Consider the following 23,055-nt stretch of genomic DNA (forward strand, 5'->3'; position numbering starts at 1 on the left):
TTTGTAGATTAAGTGATAAAGTTAAGTTCTATGGATCTGATTTAAAGAAAAGATTTATAAGTTGTGCGGACAACTGATTCACCCCCTCATTTAGTTGTCTTCTACATAATAACATTCAACAATATTTACTAGCCTATACATTTTGTAAAAGAATATTATAAAACACCTTTATAAGGAATACAAAGTATAAACACTTATAATGGATGATCTAGAAAAGAACAAGTCTACACCATCTCTTATAACATTGTGAAAGAAACTTCGTTAAGAATATTCTTCAGATATACATAATCTTACAATAATCATATACAGTGTGCTTTTCTTACACCAACCACTTTTAATGATAAGATTATTTACATGCATGTGAAGTGTGTGAGTTTGCTGGAGACTTCTAAAGTATTTGACATCATGAAGGAATGAGAAACCTCATAGAGTACATGGGGTTACTCATGAGACAATCACATTACTTCATAAATGATAGGTCATATAATTTAAACAACTATGTTAAATATTTTTAACTTAATTTAGCATTTTCTATGTTTAAAAAGGTTCAATTCCCAAATATTGGGTCACTAAATTGTTTTATAAGATACATGAGATGATTCTCTAATATCCTTATAGAGATAATAATATCCCTCTTCTTGGGAAAATAATAATCAACCTTATTCAAATTTTGATCAGATTAAATATTTAAACTACTATGTATCATGTTCCATACATTTATAAGATTTACATTCTAAAAACAAAAAATGCTCCTAACAAGGCTTGGCTAATAAACTATTTCAATGTATATTTGTCAATAAATTTATACTCTTTATGCTTTGTCATGTTCATTGCACTAGTGATTTCCATGAGAAATGAGATTTGAGATTAAAGAACCTTGAAATTCTATAAACAATATTCTCATGAAAATTTGCAAGATTGACCAACTTGTAATTTGGTTAGAAAGTGGTGGGTCTTAAATCCCTTATGTTTCTATGCATAAACAATGCATCAATAATAGGCTCTCATTGATAAAATGTACAATAGTAAGTTTCATGAGCATTATTTTACATATGTGTATGTGTCTTCAACCCTAAAAAATGGATGCTTATTAAATACCATTAAAATTTTATTGATTCTTAAAGTGCTCAATGGAGACATTATGGATCATTAAGGAGGTTATAAAGATGGAGCTCACTAATCTATATCCCTATTTTAAAAAATGGGCCTATCAATATTATCTATTATTTCAAGCAATCAATGTTGTGATCTTAGAGAGATTATATGACCTTCCAAAACTTAAAAGGTGAGCCCGTAATATGTTAACGAAGTAAATTAAAAACAATGAGAAAAAATTCTTTTATAATTCTTTTAACTTTTCTAAAAGTTTATCTATGATCTATTAAAATAGAAATATGACTTTGAATGTTTATTTGTATTTTTCTTTTATCCTTGTTATTAGCACCAAACTCATAGATGCATTTCCTACTGATAAGATAGTAAAAATTGTGGAAACTAAAAAATGGCTTATTATGAAAAAAAATATATATATCAAATAAACCTTAAAAATTATAGTTTCATTTATTTCAAAGGAATTTCTACCTTAAGTTTATCCCTTTTTAAAAGAAAATGTAAATGGTTGCCTTGAAATATTAATCAAGGAAATAAACACATCAATGTAAAAGTAATTTCATGAAACATACTTACTTGAACGTGGCAACTTGATTTTCCATATTCAACATTTCCAAAATTGATAGAGGAAAGTAATAATTTATTCTTCTCATGGAAAAAAATATGAAATATTTACCTTAAGATTTGTGGCATGGATTGTAGGTAGTGGCATACAAAGTTTTTCCATTAGGGTCTATATATCTTCTAATATAACTTATAAAAATAATTAGTACTAGCCTAACCTACTCTATACCATGTTAGAAATTATGATCTTTGGATACTAATCATTATAAACAAAATATTAAACAAATGAAATGAGAATTGTACTTGTATAAATATACACATTACACAAGATATGCATCGCAAAACCCTTTTAGGTAAAAAACCCCATAAAGCATCATTTTATCAAAACACTTACAAATATAGTCTATAAAAGAATATACTTGAACCTAGGGATACTCCTCCATTCGCTTCCATATGGCCAATAATACCTCTTGTGTATAGTGAGACAACTCATTATAAATCTCCAAATTCACACATCTCTCAAATGAGAGGGAACCTCCTTAACTATAAGAGGAAGGGTGACTTCATTGGTCACACATTTTCAATAACCCCCATTCATAAATAATTAATAATCTAATAATTGCTAGATTATAATTATTTCAAATGGGATATGATTATAAACCATGTAATATATAAGGTTTTATAACCTTATATTAGAGCATTACATATAATAGTTATAAGGGTATGACCCCTAATGACATTAAGTTCTAACTATACAACATACACACTTCTTTGGACTTGTTGGGCTAAATTTTGAGCATCCTTTGTTCTTCCTTCTATCTCTTTGACCTCATTTGATCCCTCGTTCTCTCTATCCTCCTTTATATCTACTAGCTTGTCTCTTGCTACTCCTCCTTTCTATCCTCTCCTCTTTTCTTTCTGATATCTTCTCTTTCTTTTCCCTATCATTTTCTTCCTTTCAAAATCCTTCAAAATTTGGAAACTTATGTAGCAAACCCTGCCTAAATTGTTGTAACGATAAAGAATCCCTCATTAATTGTCAACTACTACTTCCTTGGGTTAAAAATTCCTTCTTAAAACTTTATCCTATCAAATGAGCTTCTTCGTGGGATATAAATGAGTTTGTACATGGGTAGTTGCTACCCCAAACAGTCAAAATTTTAAAAAATTTAAACTTGAAAAACATTTCCCTTTGCACATGACACTGGTTAAATGAAGTTTTAAATAAATAAATAGAAGCATTTAATTTAGGATTCCCTTGCATCAAAAACCAAATAGGTGACTAATATGTTAAGAACTATTGATTGGAAAACATGATACAAACATCAATTCAGAGATATAAGGATGTAACCTAGAAACAAGATTTCAAAAAGTATAGTTTATAATATAGAATGGGCTTAAGGGATACTATCTAAGGGGTGCATTCCTATCTAGAGATATAAGTATAGATAAGAGATCTATTCACCAGAATAAAGGAATGATAGAAAAGAGTTAGAACCTATAATAGAGAAAGGCATAAGATAAAGGAGATATAAGGTATGTATTGGATATGTTGATATATATGAATACAAATACATCCAATTACTGGGCCCTATATATGTGTGTAATGTTTCTTTCTATTTAAGTACTTAGAATAGGTCTGGAATAGATTTGTTTGACAACTCAACGGGATGGAGTTTGACTTAATTAAACTACAACTACATAAATCCTTTGGGAATAGAACTCTGGTTTGTCTCCTTCAAACTTCTTTCTAGTAGGAACTATGAATTTAAGATCATGTACTAGAAAAGGAAGGTAAATTTATTCACTAGTGTTACCTAGGAAGGATGGGAAGGTTAAGGCCTTATTGCATCATTGTTTCAATTTTACAATCATATTGAATTGAAAAATCAAACATAGAATGGATAAATATCTTTCTATAACTTGTAATCTCATTCAATAGTTGTAAAATTATTTGACCAATTTAGATGAATTTTATTGGAAGGGAGAATCATTATGGTGTAAAGAGTGACTCCACATATGCAAGAATTCCACCCTCAAACACAAGATTCTTTAAGAGCTCCATAGTTTTTCAATTGGAAATCACCTAGGATTTTACAAGATATGTTATTGAATCAAGAGGAATTACTTTTTAAAAGGGCTTAAAGGTGATTTACAAAAATGTATGGTTGAATATTTTGTATGTTAACAAAAATAAATTTGGGATAGCTAAGACATCCAATATTTTGTCACCCTTGATTATTTCTAGCTAATGGTGAGAAGAGTTATCCATGAATTTTATCACAAACCTTCTTTGATTTGAAGGTAAGATTATAATCATGGTAGTAGTGGATTACCTCATTAAATATACATATTTAATTGTATTATCCCATCCTTTTGCAACAAGAATGATCAAAACATTTACGAATAATATACAAAAGTTACATGGTAAGTCCCAATGGTTATCATGATCACCTATTGGAATCTTATGTTTTAGTAATTTTTAGATGGTTGACCGTCTTAATTGGGTGCTTAGTTGGATCACAACTATTCATACCAAATCAAGTTGATCAATGAGTTCTTGGAGATATATCTTTATCATTTCACATTAAATAAATATTCGCAATGGATAGCCTGGCTACCACTAGCAAATGGCAATACACTTCCGTGATTCTTCAAATATGTTTCATTTATGACATTATATGGACTCAATGAGAATCAAACCCTAAAAATAATTAAGGGAAACAAGAATCTCACCAACATTGCAATTAATGGAGTTTTGAACTAGGTAATTAGGTTTTCTTGAAATTGCAACATTATAAATGAATGTCAATGTCCCTAATGAAACAAATAAAGAATAACAAGTTGTCATCAAAATATTATGGTCCATACCATATTCTACAAAATATCGGTAGTGTAGTCTACATGCTTAAGTTACCTCCAACTACATAGATTCATCTAGTTTCTCATGTCTCATATTTAACAAACATGATTGGTCAATGATGCTTGCACAAAAATTATTACCAAATCCAGATGAAGAAGGAAGAATCATCTTGGATCTAAGTTAATTCTCTAGACATGCATTAACAAGTTGAACACTTGGACAATGACATAGTACCTCATTCAATGGAAGAATTTACAGAACATTATTTCGATAGAGCTGTAAGCTTGATGGGAAAATAACAGAACATAGGCGGAGCATAAGTTGCCAGTTAGATTTCAACAAAATTTGAACCCTTCCATTATATTCATATGATTTTACAACTTGATAATCACTAATGCACCTGGCAAAGTGATTCTTCAAAGTAAAAAACTAACCTCCATGCGAAGCTCTTCCAACCTTAGAGTATTGTAAACTATCAAGTAATAATCAGTACAGAAAAATTGCAAGTTTACAAGGCCCAATCCAGGGCTACGTAACTGAGGGACATACTTCATTAGAAGAATGAAACGATTGACCAGGGAAACTGTTAGGTTTAAACTTTAACCATTCAACCTTTAATTGTAGAGACCAGCCTGGTTATTACCATGGACATTCATTTATCCATTGAGCTTACGAGCTTGTAGAAGAGAACTGCAGACTGCCACACCCTCACCTACTGTAAGAAACAGCCAATTTGGTCCCAGAAATTCAGTGAACTTTGCCTTTTCAAGCTTCTCCATCAGATCTGACCCAGGGTTGCTCAATGCAAGCTAAAGATCATGTATACTCCAAGTTAGTATAATCCAATCGTTTATGATACAAAGTAGGTTTAGTATTTTGTTATGCCATTAATATAGTTAGACTCATTTAAAACTTCTACGGTAGCATTTGGAATTTTTTCCATTTATATGTAGCCTCCCTCAGTAATGAATCAGTATGTAAGTTATAAGTTTAGTAATAACAAGTGAACGAAGACCTTCAATGGCTAGTTGTCGGGACGTTGATCAGGAGTGCTGATACAGTGGGCATGTTATCTATAAAGTAATATTTAGAATAAGACAAGTTTAAATAGTATATTTTAAGGTGACATGTTTAGGTGTTTCATCTGAAATAATACTAGTTATTTTTAGTAGGATCTATTTATTAGTGTAATTTGAGATAAGCCATTTAAACAAGTTATAAGTTAAAATTTGTTGTTTGTTATAAGTTTAGTAATAACAAGTGGACGAAGACCCTCAATGGCTAGTTGTCAGCACATTGACCACGAGGTGCTGATACCGTGGGCATGTTATTCACAAAATATTATTTAGAGTAGGACAAATTTAAACGGTACAATCTAATAAGATTTGACATGTTTAGGTGTTTTATCTGAAATAAGACTAGTTATTTTTAGTAAGACCCATTTATTAGCCTAACTTCAGATAAACCATCTAAAAAAATCACAGTTTAGAATGTGTTGTTTAAACTAAAATTATAAGAGACACAATGAGCATGATACCTACAAAGTATTATTTAGTGCTATACAAATTTAAGGAACACAATCTAAGCTTTAACTTGTTTAAGTGATTTATCTGAAATAATACTAGTTTCTTAAAAAAGATCCACTCATTTATATGATTGATCACATAAACAAATCAATCTTAAAATATGTTATTTAAACCAAAATTTTAATTCCTGACCAAAAAAAGTTATGTTACCTGAAGGCCTGTAAGTTCAACTGTTTTCTTGAGCTCTTCCAACATTCTGATTCCACTGGTATCAACGGTGGTTACAGCTGCATTAACGAAGAATAAGAATGAAAAGCACATCACTACAGCGCAATTCAAATCAAACCTGCAGGAGTTTTCCCATATACAGCTTTATATCTGAATCCCAGGATAAAGGAATGAAGCTGTATATGGCAAAGTTAGGGCGCATTTATAATTTCATTGTATTCTTCTCCATAGTTATTAATGAAAAAGGGATTACAAAGAAAGGGATTTTTTATAAAAAGGAAAAGAAATGAAATGATTCATCAAATATATAGATTTTCAGCACTTACGGGCCATATCTATAATAACATACTGCAAAGTGTCTTCCTTCATCTTGGCAAGACGCTCCTCTTCATCCATTATCCATCTCATTATCCTGTGTACATTGCAAACTTTATTAAGGTCCCAATAAACAAGCCATGTAATGCAGACTGTGGATTAGAGATCTGTCAAAGCAGTCAAGCTCAAGAGAGAAGGGTTATTATGAATGGGTGCTCATGAAAAGATTATGGGAGATAGATTCTGAAAAATATTTTTCTATAAAATAAAGAGAACCTAAAAAGTCAGCACATTGCTATTGCTTGGAGTACCAAAAAACCTCAAGTAGCAAACAGCATATAAACTGCTTACTCTTGGGTATTAGAAATGACTACTCATCAAAAGGTTGGTCATGAATAAGTAAATCTTTATGACTGGATCCAAGAAGTTAACCCTCACATAGGCTATTCATAATGTCTCCTGAAAAATCATTAAAAAAAAAAGAAAATAAAGGCAAATCACCTTTCTCTTAAGTAGCTTGCATTGGAAAAATAGATTGGAGCATCAATACGAAGAATGAGAATTCCTGGAACTCTTGCAGCATCTGGGTACTGCTCAGCGTTTCTGTAAACTGTAGTATTTGGAATGTTCCCCAGGACTGCAGTATGAGGCCTTGAGACGTGCAAGATCAATCTCAGCAAGGAAATGGTCACCTGAAATTGAAGATTTTAATTTTAAAGTCAGTAATTTCAACACCCACTAAATTTGCAATTATTTCCCACCTACTTTTTTTCAGAACATTTATTGAAACATCTGTATTCAATCTAGTTTATTGTGCTGACCTATCTGGCCTGATTTCTAGACCCATCTTCATGGATAATTTGGATTATAAAAAGGTCTGGAAAAATTGAATTGAACAAAGTTGTTTATTTCTATTTTTATAAAACTGAATTCAGAACACCCCATTAAAAGTCAATAAATATTTAGCAACCTATCATACCGCTATGATAAGACCAATTTCAATGTTGCCAAACACCACTCCAACATAAGCTCCCATGCAGACAAGGAAGTCAACTTTGTCCACCTTCCAGAGGTGATAGGCTGCTGGGATATCAATTAGACCCAGCATGGCCGAAATTATGATGGAGGACAGTACTACTAAGGGAGTGTAATGAAAGAGAGGAGTCAAGAACAGAAGAGTTATCATCACTGCAATTGCCATCACAATATTTGATACTGCTGTCTTGCAGCCAGCATTGAAGTTCACAGCTGACCTTGAAAAGGCACCTGCACCAAACTCATGGCCCACGATAAAAAACCTGAATCTTGATTACTAAAACAAAAGTTAAAAATGCCATAATAACTTAGAATCAATACCAAATACATGTTTTGACTGCCATAAAAACTTAGAATCAATACTAGATTCCATGTTTTGAATGCCATAAGAACTTAAAAAAAAAATACTATTTGGTAGCTCAACAAAATAGGAGTGCTGGAGTAATTACCAGTTGTGATGTAGCAAGATGTACATGAACCTACAATGTTCATCATGCCAATGGCAATCATCTCCTTATTGCCATCAATATTGTAGTTCTTGAACAGTGCAAAAGTTCTGCCAACTGCTATTCCTTCCTGTACATGAATCATTCAAATCAGTCAGAGGTAATACATTATTAGCTAATGATACAGAATTCAAGGGACTAGTTCTTACAGTGAGTGTGATGATGCCAATTATCAGTCCTGTCTTCACAAGGGTCTTTAAATATTTTCCCTCGAACATAAAGGATTCAACTGTCAGTGGGTTTAAGCCACTTTTTAAGTGACCAACCTGTTTCAAGCCGGCCACACCACATCAGGAAAATACATATATATATAAGCACCTGCATTTAGATATATAGTGGCAAGAAAATTCTACCATGTCCATCTTGTTCTAACCTCGCTATATAACTAGTGGATTTTGGCTAATGGGACTAAACAATAAACATATTCTGAAATTTCAGAGTTCCCAGTCCATCCCTTAGTGCCCAAGTAAGATTTCCAAGTGACAATCTATTTAATCCATCAAAACTTGAATTTTCAATACTCATTAAGATGACAACATAATTAATTTATTATGATTATCAAATGTTTACAATCTATGAGTCTATTGTGTGATTCTTCAGCATCAAAATTTTGGATCACATTTCATTATCAATCATCAAGATATTGTAGAAGATAAAAATGAAAAAATGTGATCCAAAATATTAATGCTAAAAAAATAAACTAAATGTTACATCCAGGCTCATAGAAATTGTTCAATCTTCCTAGTTGTGTCTTATAGATCATAATAATATGTCATCTCATAAGTGATTCATTCTAGCATATTTAGACGTGAGTGAATTGATTACATTGAGCAGAAACCCCGTTGGAGATAGAAACACGTACAATTTCAACCCCGTGTTTTTCAGCATGTGTAGCGTACACCAGCACGCTGCTAAGAATTACAGTTGTCAGAGGAGCAGCTGCCGATATCCAGAAGAGCCTAGGCCTTTTCTTACTCTATTACATCAGCCCCCCAAAAGAAGAAACAGATCAATACCATATCAGACATCAGTCAATAGTGCCGCTCTTTCTTGTCTAGCTACGATAGCTAGGTATAATATGGATAGAAAATGAAAAAGAATCAAGAAGTTATCTTATAATACTGACAATGTAACGAGTGATGAGTAGAAAGGAGAGAAAAGATATTCCAAGCACTATGGTTTCCCACCTCCACTGCATATGAATACAATCACAAGAAGACAACAATAATAAGTTGGCAATATATTTTGTTCAACAACGATTACTTTACTCTGAATGCATTCAAATTATAAGCTTGCTGATTCATTGCATATAAACATACCTTGTGAGTTTGTCCCCATACTGATCTCATGGCAGACACTATGTCTGTCTCTGTAGTAAAATGTTGAAGCCCAAGAATGCCTTTTAGTTGCTGGAGAGACACAACAGTGGCTGCTCCAGCCATGAATCCCACGATAGTTGCATGTGACAGGAAGTCTATAACGAATCCCAATCTGCAGTAGAATCATAAATCATGTGATACATACTTTTAGTGGAGAAAACCAGCTGTTTGATTCCATTAACAACTTCTATTGTTGTCCAAGAACATTAATATAGCTATTATATAAATCAATACAACTTTCCTATGCCTGCCCAATCAAGCAGAACAACATCACTAAAAATAGAAATATGGGACCTGTTCAGACCACTGAATTATACATGAGTTTTACTGCAAGCCTCCCACTCAATTATGTACACTCACATGCATGTTCTCTATACATGAAAGAATCCAATCAAGGACAGAGATTGAGAGAGCATCAGCAGAGTGGCGTTATTGCATTATTAGACAAGTATATCAACCTGAAAATTCCCATGCTTGCTTGGAAAATCCCAGCAAAGAATGTTGCAGTCAGTGCCAAATGCAAAGCCAATTGAGGATTTTGTGCTGGGGAGATCTCCTTGGCAATTAATGATCCTATAAGAAGTGAGACAACAGCCACAGTTCCCACTGCAAGATCCCTTGAGCTCCCAAGCATTGCATATATCAGAGGTGGAACAAAGCTAGAATCTGCAGTTCATGAATGCACCATCAGAAATTACATAATTAAAACCTTCACAAATAAAAAGAAAATTAACCCACATGGGATACTATACAAGAGGTGGCTTTTTAGTCATTTAACATATAATCGGTATTAGATTTTCATTGTTCATCTTGAAATAAAGATTACTTTTGTATTCGTTGTATATTTTTTTTTCACATCAACATTCTGAATCAAGTGTGATGATCCATCATGAAAAAGAGGATAGTGGTGAAACTGTGAAAAGCTTGGGTGGACCAAGTTTCTGGGAATCTTTGTACCACTCTATTCACCTCAAAATAAAAATAAAAACTACTTAACTAAAGTACCCAGAGCATTCATGCAGATAAAGAAAGGAAAAAAGTTTGTCAGTACGGCCCATCTGTCATTAATCATCTCTTCTCTCAATCAGAATTTTAGTACCAACCAATATAAATAGCATTCCAACGTTCACAACAATTACACATCCAAACTATTTAATTGTCACCAGCCAAAACAACCAAACTCCCAACGGCATTGATAGTCATGGATTATATATATCAGAGCACAGCATTGATAGTCATGGATTATATATTTCAGAGCACAGTATTGATAGTCATGGATTATAAATATCAAAGCTTTAATGTACTTCAAAAGCAGTACACCATCCAGATACTCACAAAGTCCAAGAATAGGAGGAAGATTGGCCAGCTTGGCATAGCTAATACCCTGCAAAAACACAGTAAATTATCAGACCTTCAATTAATTCCATCATTGTTTTTAACAAACTCAAAAAGTGGTTAACGCTCCAAGCAATGAAAAAAGCAGGCTTGAAGCATTCTAATGCAAAATGGACTGAAGTTTCCTTGCCTGTGGTATGGCAAGGCTGGCTATAGTTATACCAGAGATAAGATCCGACTTGAAAATTTTCAAGGAATATTTTGGAGCCCATTCAAGGATGGGAAAGAGATACTGAACTCCCAAGAAACACTTTCTTTTTGCTGGCTGGTTCTTAAACTGCCTGAAGGGATCATCAGGAAACAAGGTCTCCTTCACAGCCCCTTCAATACAGTGGAGCATGCTTTCTGGAGGCCTAACACTAACTTTATGAACACTTGCCATCTCTAAATCATTCTCAATCATGTTAGAACATCCACTAGAACTGACTCTTCCCTCACCAGCCTTCATTTTCACACTCACCCAATTCTTTTATTCTTCCTTTCTCTTCTCTAAAACTGAACCAAAGCTGAACAGACCTTGATGCAGATCATTGTAAGGAAAGTCACTAGTGCAGAACTTGTAGACTCTTCCTGATTGATGAAGCAATAAGAAGTGGGTATTTGTAATAGGAGGGAGAATGCAACTTACACTATAATAGGCCTTCCATAGTGGGATGGGGGACCCAACAGTCTACTGCTTATTTATCTTAGAAATATTTTAAGTTAGTCTTCCATATGCACCATATTACTTTTGCTCAACTCCACTATGCGTTAAAACTCGCTACTTGGTGCACAAGGAAGGCACAGTCAAAATCCATCTACCACATTTGAAAAATGGAAGAAGCTTTTTTTCTCCCATCAAAATCACACCTTTGACAGACATTTCCATTCCTCCCTCGTCCACACAAGGCAAGCCAATAGGGGATACCTTTAGTCCTAGGCTGCCCATTGGATGTACCTTTATTCATCTTTCTGGGCACTGAAATTTTCTAGCTACATTCATGAAATTGCAGAAACTTTTATGGTCATTAAGAACTGTATTTTGTTGGTTACTAGGCCTCGATTGGTGAGGTGAATTCCAATTAATCATTATTATTATTTGAGTTAAGGACTATTTAGTAAAATAAATATTGTAACTTTGAGGGACCTCATTTCTATTCTTGTAAGTACTTAACACAGTACTATAAGTACCGACTTACAAAATAAAAATGCTTTTATTATTGAAAAGTAGCTTTGTCTTCATTGAAAGTTTTGTATATTTTATTTTTTTTAAATAGATTTCATTTTATATAATTTTATTCTAGAAGTTTCATAATAATTTCAGTTTACTTTTTATTGAATATTGGATTTTCTTTTGTTATAAGTATAATAATTTCAGTTCATTTGTATGTATGAATAATAAATATTTTTCAATTTGGAATTAAAGAGTGAGGGTATTCACTCCAATAATTTATAGAAACATAATCTCAGCCTCATTCTTGAATTATTAAACCTCTAAAAAATTTAATCTTGATAGGTCAATTGATTAAGAAGCATGTCATCACTCTTACCAACTGTACTCAATCAATTAAACTACAACCTTCCATTATTTTATACTTATTCAAACTTTTAATTCAATTTAATAGAACAACATTGATTCCCAAATATTTTGCTTTTTGAGCTTTTAAACCTTAATAAATCTAGTTCCCAATAATTATTAATATCAAAATTTTTGTTTATATTATCTTTTATCTTATTATGGTTACTTATATTTTGTGCTATGTTAAAATAGGAGAAACATCTACTAGAATATAAATGACAATAAAATATAAGTATTTTATAGATTAGATATCTTTGAAATTTTGAATAGTTTCATATATTAAAAATAATTATCATACTAGAAAACATAATTTATTACGAATTATTTTATTTAAGTATATATTAATATTTAAATCTTTAATTACATATAATTATTATATCTATAAAAATAAACTGAAAAATATGCAATAAAAATATATCAATATAAATTCACATTTATACTATTGATAAATTATTATGAGAAGTAAAGATATCCGATTTTCACAGTCTATCATATTGAACGTGATTCACCTATGTAAAGTTTATTTTGCATCAATATTTTATATCACACTTTACTCCTCCATCATTAAGATAATAAAGAGTGAAAGAAAGAAAATAATTAGTTACAGATAAAAACAAGTTAAAAAGAGAAAGAAAAAAAGAAACATTAAAAAAAAATTAAATGAAGAAACACATAAGAATCGATATGTAATATATAAAAGTTTCATAAGATAAAACAAATTTAATTAAGAACATGATATAAATAGATTATAAAAAAAAAATGTCAGTTTAAATGCACTGTTCACTGAAAAAAAATGTACATGCACCGGCAGCTCTATGATATACACTTTAATCTCTCTTGATTGAATAAATCAAATTCATGCTTATAGCTATGATAAACTATTATAAAAACATTCCATATTTCAAATACACTGGTCACTAAAGTTGGTACAAATTTATTCAATCCAGAGATTGGAAGGCATTCCATATTATAAATGCACTATTCACTAAAGTTGGTACAAATTTATTCAATCCACAAATATTGGAAGGCATTCTACATTATAAATACACTATTCACTAAAGTTGGGACAAATTTATTCAATACAGAGATATTAGAGTGTCTTCCATATCATGTACAACGTACTGTGCAATGTTTCTGACAGAAAATTTGAACACTCACTCATTCTCCACCATATGAATGAGTCAACGATAAATTAATAAAACATAATGGAAATTTATCTCCTGAACACATTTATGTTGTGTCTGAACTTTGCCATAAAATGTTATTTGGTCTGAACACATTTATCTAACAGCAGTAAGATAGAGTTAACAGAAGAGTCTGTGTTGAGTGATGTTTGGAATACTGAGCATTAAGTTGAATAACTATTCTTTACTCTTGAAAAGGAATCCATTATGTTGTCTATAGATATTTTGTGGATAAGCTTTTACAACTGTTCATAAGATGACAGCTAACCAAAACATGTCAAGCAGATCATTAAAATATGATATCTAGAGAAAAGAATGCCATTATTGATGGCAATCCTTATCTAGGACATGATCGATGCAGCTTTGTAAATAATGATTTCCATTTAACTTTTTTAATTGCAGCCAAGATTTTGGATGGGTATAAGTATCAAGTATGAAATGTATTCATTAAGTTTAAAAATCCTTGTCTCGAGGTTGAAAGATTTGAAATCAAGATTTAAGTAATCATGATAAAAAATGATACTAATTGTTATTTTTCAAAGTTCAAGTAGTGCATGGTGTTACTTATTTATTTTTATTATGAAGTATAGAATAAGTGGCTTTTATAAGAATGCTTTAATAATTATAGCAGTCAATGTGCTCAGCCAACTCTTTTTATATAGTCTTTAGCATTAAAAAATATCTTAGAGGTTTTATATTTTTGGCTTGAATTGATGAGTTTGCGTTACAAGTGTCTTGTAGAAGGTTTGACAAGGTGGCCATTTAGAAAGTAGTGTTAGAGTTTAAAGTTCTTGCATTGTAACTCTCAAGAGAGAATGTAAGTTTAAAAGTTGTAATATGGCATTCTTTTATACATTACTAATTTGTCCAATTGATCTAAAAAAAGCATTCACAATAACATTTAATATTAAGATTAGAGGACTAGGTATTATTTAATGCTTCACAAAATCCCAAGTCTAGAAGTAATTATTAATATTTAATATTTTTAAATATAGTGTGTCTGACACCTCACTTGGTTAAGATTATATTATTGACACTCTTTGTCATTTGCCAATGATCTTATAAAAGTTGTAACATTGAATATTTGATTAATAAGTAGACCATTAGTAGCATCTTTTACTAGCTATTTATAATCACATGTAAGAGTTGTGTACAAGTATAATTATTGTATCATGTTGAAATGCATGTTAGTTACTCTTGGACCCCTTAGTCATTAAACTCAAATCAATCAACTAAAAGTCATAGTCTAATTATGAAGGGTCTCTTAGAGGAGGAGTGCATGGTTTAGAATTGGACCACCTTGACTTATTTTTGGCTCGTGATTTCGAGCCCGTGGTTGTGATAAATACCTTCATATTATATTGCAAATATTATAATTGTTGACATTAAGTACAATGTTTTACTTGAGCTAGATTAATTTAAAAATAGTTTTGTAGGGTCCATCTAATGTCACATTATATTGTAGTTGTTGTATAGTCTTTTATTTCTTTTCTTCAATTCTTGTTCTTATTATGCGTGTTGTTACCATGTTGAAATTTTAATAAAATTTAGTTACTAAACAACTTGTAATATGATTCTTGTTGGGTTAAGTAGGATTGAATGCATGGGTGGAAACATCAAAGTGTGTCACACTTTTTAACCTAAGTAGGATACTCAAATTAATATTCCAACTAAATTTCTATTAGGGAAGGTGTCTCTACCTTTCATACTAATGTTGATAACAAACATTTATAATTTTTGAGCTAATAGAACACAAAAAAAAATATGTTCTATGGGATCTAGAGGTTAATTTTGGTCTCAAAAAATGTGAGAAATTATCCTCATTAGAGAAAATAACTTACAATTATATGGATCTCTTTTGAGACCTTCAATTTTTAAAATAGAACTTAACTTACAATTATAAGGATCTCTTTGAGACCTTCAATTTTTAAAATAGAACTCAATCATCTATTCATATAAAAAACTATGGATTATAGAAATTAGAGCTCCTACATTAAAGATGTAAAAGCATCAATGATGCATAATAGAGATATAAGAGGGAGTTATACTTATTGAGAAACTTATAATGCATGCTATGCCATGCCATTACTTATTAAGAAACTTATAGGGCATGCTATGGCATGCCATGAGGCATATTTTGTGGGGGATATTGGATCTAAAATATAGTATACAAGTTGGTGAGAAGATATAACAAGCTTATGATAGGTGTAAAGAATATGCTATTTTTAGTTTTATGGACTCATCTTAAGATTTGAACATTAGATTTTGAATAGGGATTTGGACACTATATTTTCGGTATTTTTTTTATCATGGTTATCTTATTAAAATTTAATTATTTTATGATTTCCTTATTCTATTTGCTGGGTACTTGAGTTGGAGGTTTAATAGACAACTTTGCAAGTAGCATTATGTTAAAAAATTCTCTAAACCTCATATAGGTGAAAATGTTTAAACTCTCCAAGTGTATTGTGTCCTTTGATTATTATATAATAGATCAAATTTCTTTAGAGTGTGGAGTCTTCTCCTAAAAGGATTTCCCCACAAGTTATTATGTTATAATATATAACTTAGTTTTATTTCATTATACATGTGTGATCATTTTAATTTTTGTAGATACCTCGTCTCATAGATTGGCGTAAGAAGTGCATTAAATATAACTTTTCTTCTTTTCATTTTCTATCAAAACTTTATCACCTTGATTCATTGGTGTTAGGAAAAAGGATTAATTTTAATTTTGTCTTAAGTGGAAGGTTGCAAAGAAGGTGCTATATTTTGATGGATATGGAAAGCACATTACTAATAAATATGGAGAAATTAACCAACACTAACTTTAGGTTGTAGAAGTCAATATCATGGACGTGCTTGTAGACAAAGATCAATGGGCTATTGTATTTGAATGAAAACAACCTAAAAGGGCATAGTTTGACTAAGATTAATTATGCATAAAGGCTAAGGCATTTACTAGCCTTACGTGGAAGATTTAGTTTTGCTGATATACATGAAGAGCCCACTTCATAACCTCATTGGAAGAAACTGGGAGATTTATACCAAGCTATATCCTTAGATAAGGCACATTTAAAAAAGGGGGTCTATTGATGTAGATCCCCAAGGAACAAAGGCCTCTCACACAAACTCAATTCACTAGAGCCTCAACTAAGGTCTCAAAATTCACATGGATTCTTGGACAATCCTGACAGCAACATGAAAGGACTCCTCTACACTCCTGTTTTCTCAATGGGACCCCACTATATCCATGAACAACTCATGGAGATACAACTTCTCACATCAGGTCTATTCTTGACACCAACTCTCTTGTCACCACCTATGGCTAGCTTGGATTACAACACATCCACCATTGCAACACAGGAATGGACCCTATATAACCTTTTGTATGACCCTAAAGACATTAATTACAACCAAAAAGATATCCTTTTTTTTGTACAGATGCAATCAAGATGATTGCCCTCTACAAGGCACCTACTCCTAATAGCCTTGTTTTAAACTTTTAAGGAAGAACTTGAAAATCCTCCTAGTGATACCATAGACTCTTGATACTTTTTGATGTCTCCTTTGATGAAACTAAACAATTCCAAAACTTAGACCCCAACTCTTGCATTTGTTGGGTCAAATATTGTTGCTACAGGAGGGCTAAAAGGGCTTTTAGGCCACTTTTACAAAGCAACCACACACCAATGGCCTAATCCAATGACACCAAAGGATGGAATAGGTCTGCACACATTCCAAAACATAAAATCCATAGTCATATAGGGTCCATCATGCTATTTTTTACCCCTACACCACTTTTAGCAGTCAAAACAGGCTAGTCACATGAGGATGCCTAGCCTAGGGCATGATCCCAAACTCCACCAGTTCAATGGCCCACTCAGAAAATTCAAGAATATTAAATTAAATTTTATCCCCTACCATTCCTTATAATTTGAACCGATTTGGCTAGAGGAATGAGGAATTAAGAAAACATTTCCTTAGAAACCTTGGTTTTGGAGGGTTTCATACCACCTGTTACAAAAATGCAGATATATTCCTTGTTACATAGTATTTTCCTACCAAATAAAATATAAATGAACATTAACACATATAACTATTCAAATAAATGAATTAGGCTACACATTGAATCTGTATAATGTCCATACAAGGCAATGCTACAACTATTTTTTGCAAATTTCTGAGTGTTTATTGAATCTGATCACTATCTTACATCCAAACTTCATCATTATCACTTTCCTCGACCTCCAAGGATTTAAACAAGTTTTATCAAACCTCCTCAACCGAATCCAACTGAAATTTGAATTAGGTAGCCATTGGAGGGAGATTAGTTACAATTTGACAACAAATTGACAACAAAAGTTGTCATCCAATTTGACAACTTTGCATAAATTTCATGTAACCTACAAATTTTGCCTATGTAACCTATTAAAACACATCATAAACCTTACAAATAGGTGACATAGAATCTGAAATACATTTCTTTCCTCATTCAGGCATGTTGGATGTCATTTGACCAGGGTTGACCAAATAGGTCCTATGGAGTTCACACTACAAAATGGCGTCAAAGCCTTACATGGATAATAAAAACAACTCAAATGGTCTTGAAAGGCCTTATTAAAACTCAAAAACATTCAAAGAACCTAAAAACACTTCTATGAGCCTTCATTTCTCAAATGGTCTTCAAATCCTGTAAAGTGGTCCTGCACCATCTATATACCTTGACAATGGGTGATGCTAATTCTATGTATATGCATTGATTGTGACCTAATTATACTTTTTTTAAATAAATATAGAGAAGAAGGATCATTGTATGACACTTGTATGTTCATTTTCTAGGTTTATTGATCACTTAGTGATGGGAATTGGTAGTACTAACTTAAATTTTTAGATGGATGATGTTGTGAATGATTTAGTCTTAGATGAGATGTGAATTTTTTTAAAATAGTCTAATAAAATCTTATAATTTCATGGTGATTAAAATAAGAAATTCAAGGACAAGATGAAAGAAAATAAGGGTAAGTTTTTTAAATGCAACAAGACTAGGAAATCTAGATGAGATTGCAAGAAGGAAAACATGAAGAATATGAATGAATTTGATGATTATTCTAATAGTTCTTCATTAGAGTATGGTGTGGATTCCTTTGTCACAACCTTGAAAACACATGCATTCAAAATTTTCCGGTCGATAAAATCTAGATCTTCCTTCCATATGACCTACCATTAAGGGTGGTTTTCAAAGTATGAAGAGTATTGTGGAGGAGAAATAATGATATTATCTGAATATTATTGGTTTCTATACATATTTTTTTATCATACTCCTTAATGGTTGAGTAAAAGCATTTTTTAGCAAGAAAGAGAAAATATTATAATATGTTATATTAATGAATTCTATATTTAGGAGGGATACTCTTCTAGCTTAAGTTCACTTAGTTGAGAGAATTTTAGTTTCCTAATTTTAGATTAGGCTTCTCTTGATTCCTATAAAGCAAATCTTTAACCATTATTTTATTTATTCTATAATCTTTTCTTTTGAGCGATATAGCGATTCATTTCTTGCTACTCTCATTTGTGGAAGGTGTAATATTTGTTCTTTAATCTTAGAGAATTTTGTTGCCCAAGATGGTATCAAAGTGTTAATTCAACAAACCCTTTCTCAATCTGTGAGGTTTTATTTCTCAAGAGCATTACAGGATCACCAGAGAATAGCTCTTTCAATTTTATTAAGATCTAGAAGTGAGTATTTTTTTTAAGCATCTACAAATTAATTCATTTTGGAGATAAAACTATTGGTTTTGTTCATGGACACAAAAAAACATTTAATTCATTCTTAGTTTGTTAATATTCATTAAAATTTGTGAATTTCTTTGTAGATAAAAAACTAAAAATATGATGCAGCCATAACCGGTAAAACCCTCAAAGAGAATTAACCGGCTTATTCAGGAAGAGTAACATAATGAAAGAAATAAGAAAGCATATAAATATTACAAAAAAAAACCATATTATTGCCTTAGAAATTCTGGCAACCAATCGGTTATCATCATACAATCATCTTAGAACATCTGATAGTTAACCGGTTACATGCAAGCTATCAACTACATACAATCCAACTGGGACTCTCAGAATCAACCGGATCACTAATTACCAATCTCAATCCTTATTTAAATTTCTACTTTTTTGTGTCCTACAAATGATTACATAGTTCCATATATATACCCTCTGGAACATATCTGGGTCAGCCTCAAAAGATTACATTTACCAATGCAAGAAAATAAAATGTGCAACTAGGTCGACCCTAAGAATGAAAGAAATCTTTCCAGAAAATAACAACCAAGAAGATAAAATTAGTAGGAAGGTCAGCCACATTCCCAATAACATTGTACAAGACCCCAAATAGATCCACAAGCCATGAACCACTCTGGTAATGAAGGAAAGTTAACCGGTAAGCACAAGAACTATCCCGGAACCCAAAATCAGTCAACCGTGAGTGATAACTAGCCAGAAAAAAATCCAAATGGACTGAAAAATATGGAATTAAGCACATGAACTAGATTGGAAACTAAAAATAGGATCTACAATGAAAAGCAAGCAACTATCGGTACCTACTGGTAAGAACACAGAAAGCTGCACACTGAATTAAACTGAAAAGAAATATTTTTGGTTGATGAAAGATTGCTCATAGATCGAGAATGCTCCTGCTTCAAACACCCTAGGTAGAAAAATATGTTCTATATGAGAGGCAACTCATGAACATCTAAAAGGATTTGAGATAAAGACCCCATGCTCATTTCTGATCCAAACATCTTCCTTATCTGCCAACCTCTTCTTTAGCTCCTTCGGACCTCAATCGGCTTCTCTAACCCCTGACTCTATTTGTTTCTCTTCCTTTGCTTCAGATCTACACATTGTCTTTGTTTACTACTCTCTTTCTTCTGCAACTCTAATTTTTTTCTACTTCAAGACTTCATCTGGTTTGTCTCCATAAGATTTTTGTCATCCAGTTCTATTTGTCCATTAGACTTATTTCTTAGATCTTTCTACAAACTCATGTCACCTCTGCAACCAGTTTCTCAGCACTACAACTTCTCTCAAGACTCAGATTCTCCACCTCCTTCTCTTTCTCCTTCAAATAAGTCAATGTGAACTTCTACCCATCTTTCTCAATAGTGACTAGCTTTCTTATATATTCATTAATAGTTGTTCTATCAAACTGCTAAGTTCTTCCCAACAAGACATGACAAGCACTCATAGATACAACATCACACAAAACCTCATCTCTAAAAGGCCCAATATTGAAATTCACCAAACACTATTCCTTTATTTCTATCTTTTGATCATCTTGTAACCAACTTACCTTTTAAGGACAAGGATGCTTTAGCCTTTTCAATCCAAGCTTCACTACCATCTCTTTAGATACCAAATTATCAGTTTTCCACTATACATAATAACCTTGCAACACTTACCACATGATTTGCACACAATCCAAAAAATACTCTTTCTTTGAGTAGATCCGGTATCCTCACTACTTTGCTCCATCATGACTCTTCTAAAAATAAGGGATTCTCCTTGCTCCGATGTATAGTTAGTTCCAGTAACTTCACCTTCTGGTTCCTCATTAGCCACACAATTTCTTTCCATTCCTCGCTTAAATTCATAAAATCTGTGTCTGGTTTCTCCACACTTGAAACATTTGTTGATAAATTCTCTATCGATACTGCTAGTACCCTTCCTTTACATTTTCTATTTTGGTTCTTTACTCCACTTAGGTTTTGATTCTTCCTCAACATTTTTCTTCTATGTACTCATCTATCCCTTGAATCTCTCCTTCCCTCTAGGGTTATTTAGCTACCTTCTTCTCATATTCTCCTCAGCCTTCAAAGCATACTGGTAAGCTTGTGGAAACCCTCAACATACTCATCTCAACCTGAATGTTAAATGCAAGTCCATTTATGTATCTCACCAACTTTTCTCTATCCATCTCTCTATGTCTAGATCTAATCATCACCTTGTAGAATTCCTCAGTGTACTCTTTCACAGTCATGGTTCTCTATTTTGGGTTCTGCAACTTCTTGAACAATTCCAACTCATAGTCTCTCGGTATGAACTTGGCCTTCAATCTTGCAACCATCTGTCTCTACCGGGTGATCTTCATTTCACCATTCTCCACTCTATCTTTCTGCAATTCTTTGCACCATAAGGCAGCATGCCCCTTTAACTTAGTTTGTGCCAACCGAACTCTTTGTAGGTCCTTGACATCCTTAAACTCAAAGTAATCCTCCAGTTCTCCGGTCCAATCAATTAGATCCTTTGGGTTTGGCATTTTCAAAAAGTTTGAAACTTCCACTTTATGAACTTTACTCACTTGCACCACTTCTCTCAAGAATATTTCCTCTCTTCCATCTTCTGGTCCTTCAACCTCTTCTGCTTCAAGCTCTTGACCAGCTTCTTCATACTCATCCTCAGATTTAGGGTTTCTCCACAAACTAGCCAAAGCGTTCTGGATTCTGTTCCTGCAACAATTCAATAAATAGGAGTACCAGAAGAATACCTTCTGAGATTGTTACCAGAGTACATCCTAGAGGTATATCAGAATTAAGGGATATTAGTAGTGAAGACCGGAGAAGTTCAGAAGTGGAAGAATTTGTAGATCATGTGAAGGACTTACATATTCAAGTTAAGCAACATTTGGAGGACATGAATACAAAGTATAAGGAGAAGGAAGATGAGAAGAGGAGACATAAGGAATTTGAAGTTGGAAATGAAGTGATGGTGTATTTGATAAAAGAGAGATTCCCAGTTGGAACTTATAATAAATTGCAAATGAAAAAGTTTGGACCTTGCAGGATTTTGAGGAAGTTTAGTTCTAGAAATACATATCTTGGAGTTACCAGATAGTCTGAGTATCTCACTTGTGTTTAACATTGCAGATCTTCATGATTATCGTGAACCAGAATTCAGTGAGGATAGCATTGTAAAGTTGGAGAAACAGTTTCCCCGGAAGGAACCAGATCAGATTGAAGAAATTTTGGATAGTAGGATTGGGCGTAGTACCCGGAGCAGTTAGTATAAGGAGTATCTTGTGAAGTGGAAGGACAGACCAGTTGAAGATTCATCTTGGATTTCTCAGGTAGAGGTAGACTGCCTTGGTTTTCCTCTGACCCCGACAAAGTGAGAGACTCACTATTTCAATAACCTCGGATGTCTAATGCAGGAGCATCCTCAGTTCATAGCAATCTTGCATCAACCAAAAAATTATTTTCCTTTCTGTTTTTGCTTTCTGTTTGCAGTTTCAACATTTCTTTCTGTGTGTCCTAGATTTGGCTCGTCGAATCCCGTCGAGTTGGATTTTGCTTGAAGACTTTATCATCTTCCTTATTCCCAAACCATGG

General features: G+C 32.6%; 1 protein-coding gene across 2 annotated transcripts; it reads right to left on the minus strand.

Annotated features, from left to right (window-relative positions):
- Positions 1 to 4,870: 4,870 nt before the first annotated feature.
- On the minus strand, positions 4,871 to 11,503 carry LOC131078272 (sulfate transporter 3.1). 2 transcript variants are annotated; one of them, XM_058015937.2, is made up of 13 exons: positions 11,052 to 11,503; positions 10,862 to 10,910; positions 9,985 to 10,192; positions 9,467 to 9,638; positions 9,274 to 9,339; positions 9,010 to 9,123; positions 8,297 to 8,413; positions 8,091 to 8,217; positions 7,586 to 7,872; positions 7,108 to 7,298; positions 6,618 to 6,703; positions 6,274 to 6,350; positions 4,871 to 5,346 (listed from the first exon to the last, which is right to left on the minus strand). In XM_058015937.2, the coding sequence occupies exons 1-13, from the start codon at positions 11,367 to 11,369 to the stop codon at positions 5,194 to 5,196; spliced, it is 1,965 nt and encodes a 654-aa protein (XP_057871920.2). In that variant the 5' UTR covers positions 11,370 to 11,503; the 3' UTR covers positions 4,871 to 5,193. The 2 variants fall into 2 exon arrangements, with proteins under 2 accessions (XP_057871920.2, XP_057871921.2); XM_058015938.2 differs by lacking the exons at positions 9,010 to 9,123; positions 9,274 to 9,339.
- Positions 11,504 to 23,055: the final 11,552 nt, after the last annotated feature.

Source organism: Cryptomeria japonica, chromosome 7 (genome assembly GCF_030272615.1).
Source record: "Cryptomeria japonica chromosome 7, Sugi_1.0, whole genome shotgun sequence".
Taxonomy (NCBI): Eukaryota; Viridiplantae; Streptophyta; class Pinopsida; order Cupressales; family Cupressaceae; genus Cryptomeria; species Cryptomeria japonica.

Coding starts and splice junctions, on each gene's coding strand:
- LOC131078272 (XM_058015937.2), bottom strand. CDS start 11,369: ATGAAGGCTGGTGAGGGAAGAGTCAGTTCTAGTGGATGTTCTAACATG. Junction 10,911..11,051: donor CCAGCCTTGCCATACCACAG/GCAAGGAAACTT, acceptor GTGTTTTTGCAG/GGTATTAGCTATGCCAAGCT. Junction 9,639..9,984: donor GCAAGCATGGGAATTTTCAG/GTTGATATACTT, acceptor ATTCTACTGCAG/ATTGGGATTCGTTATAGACT.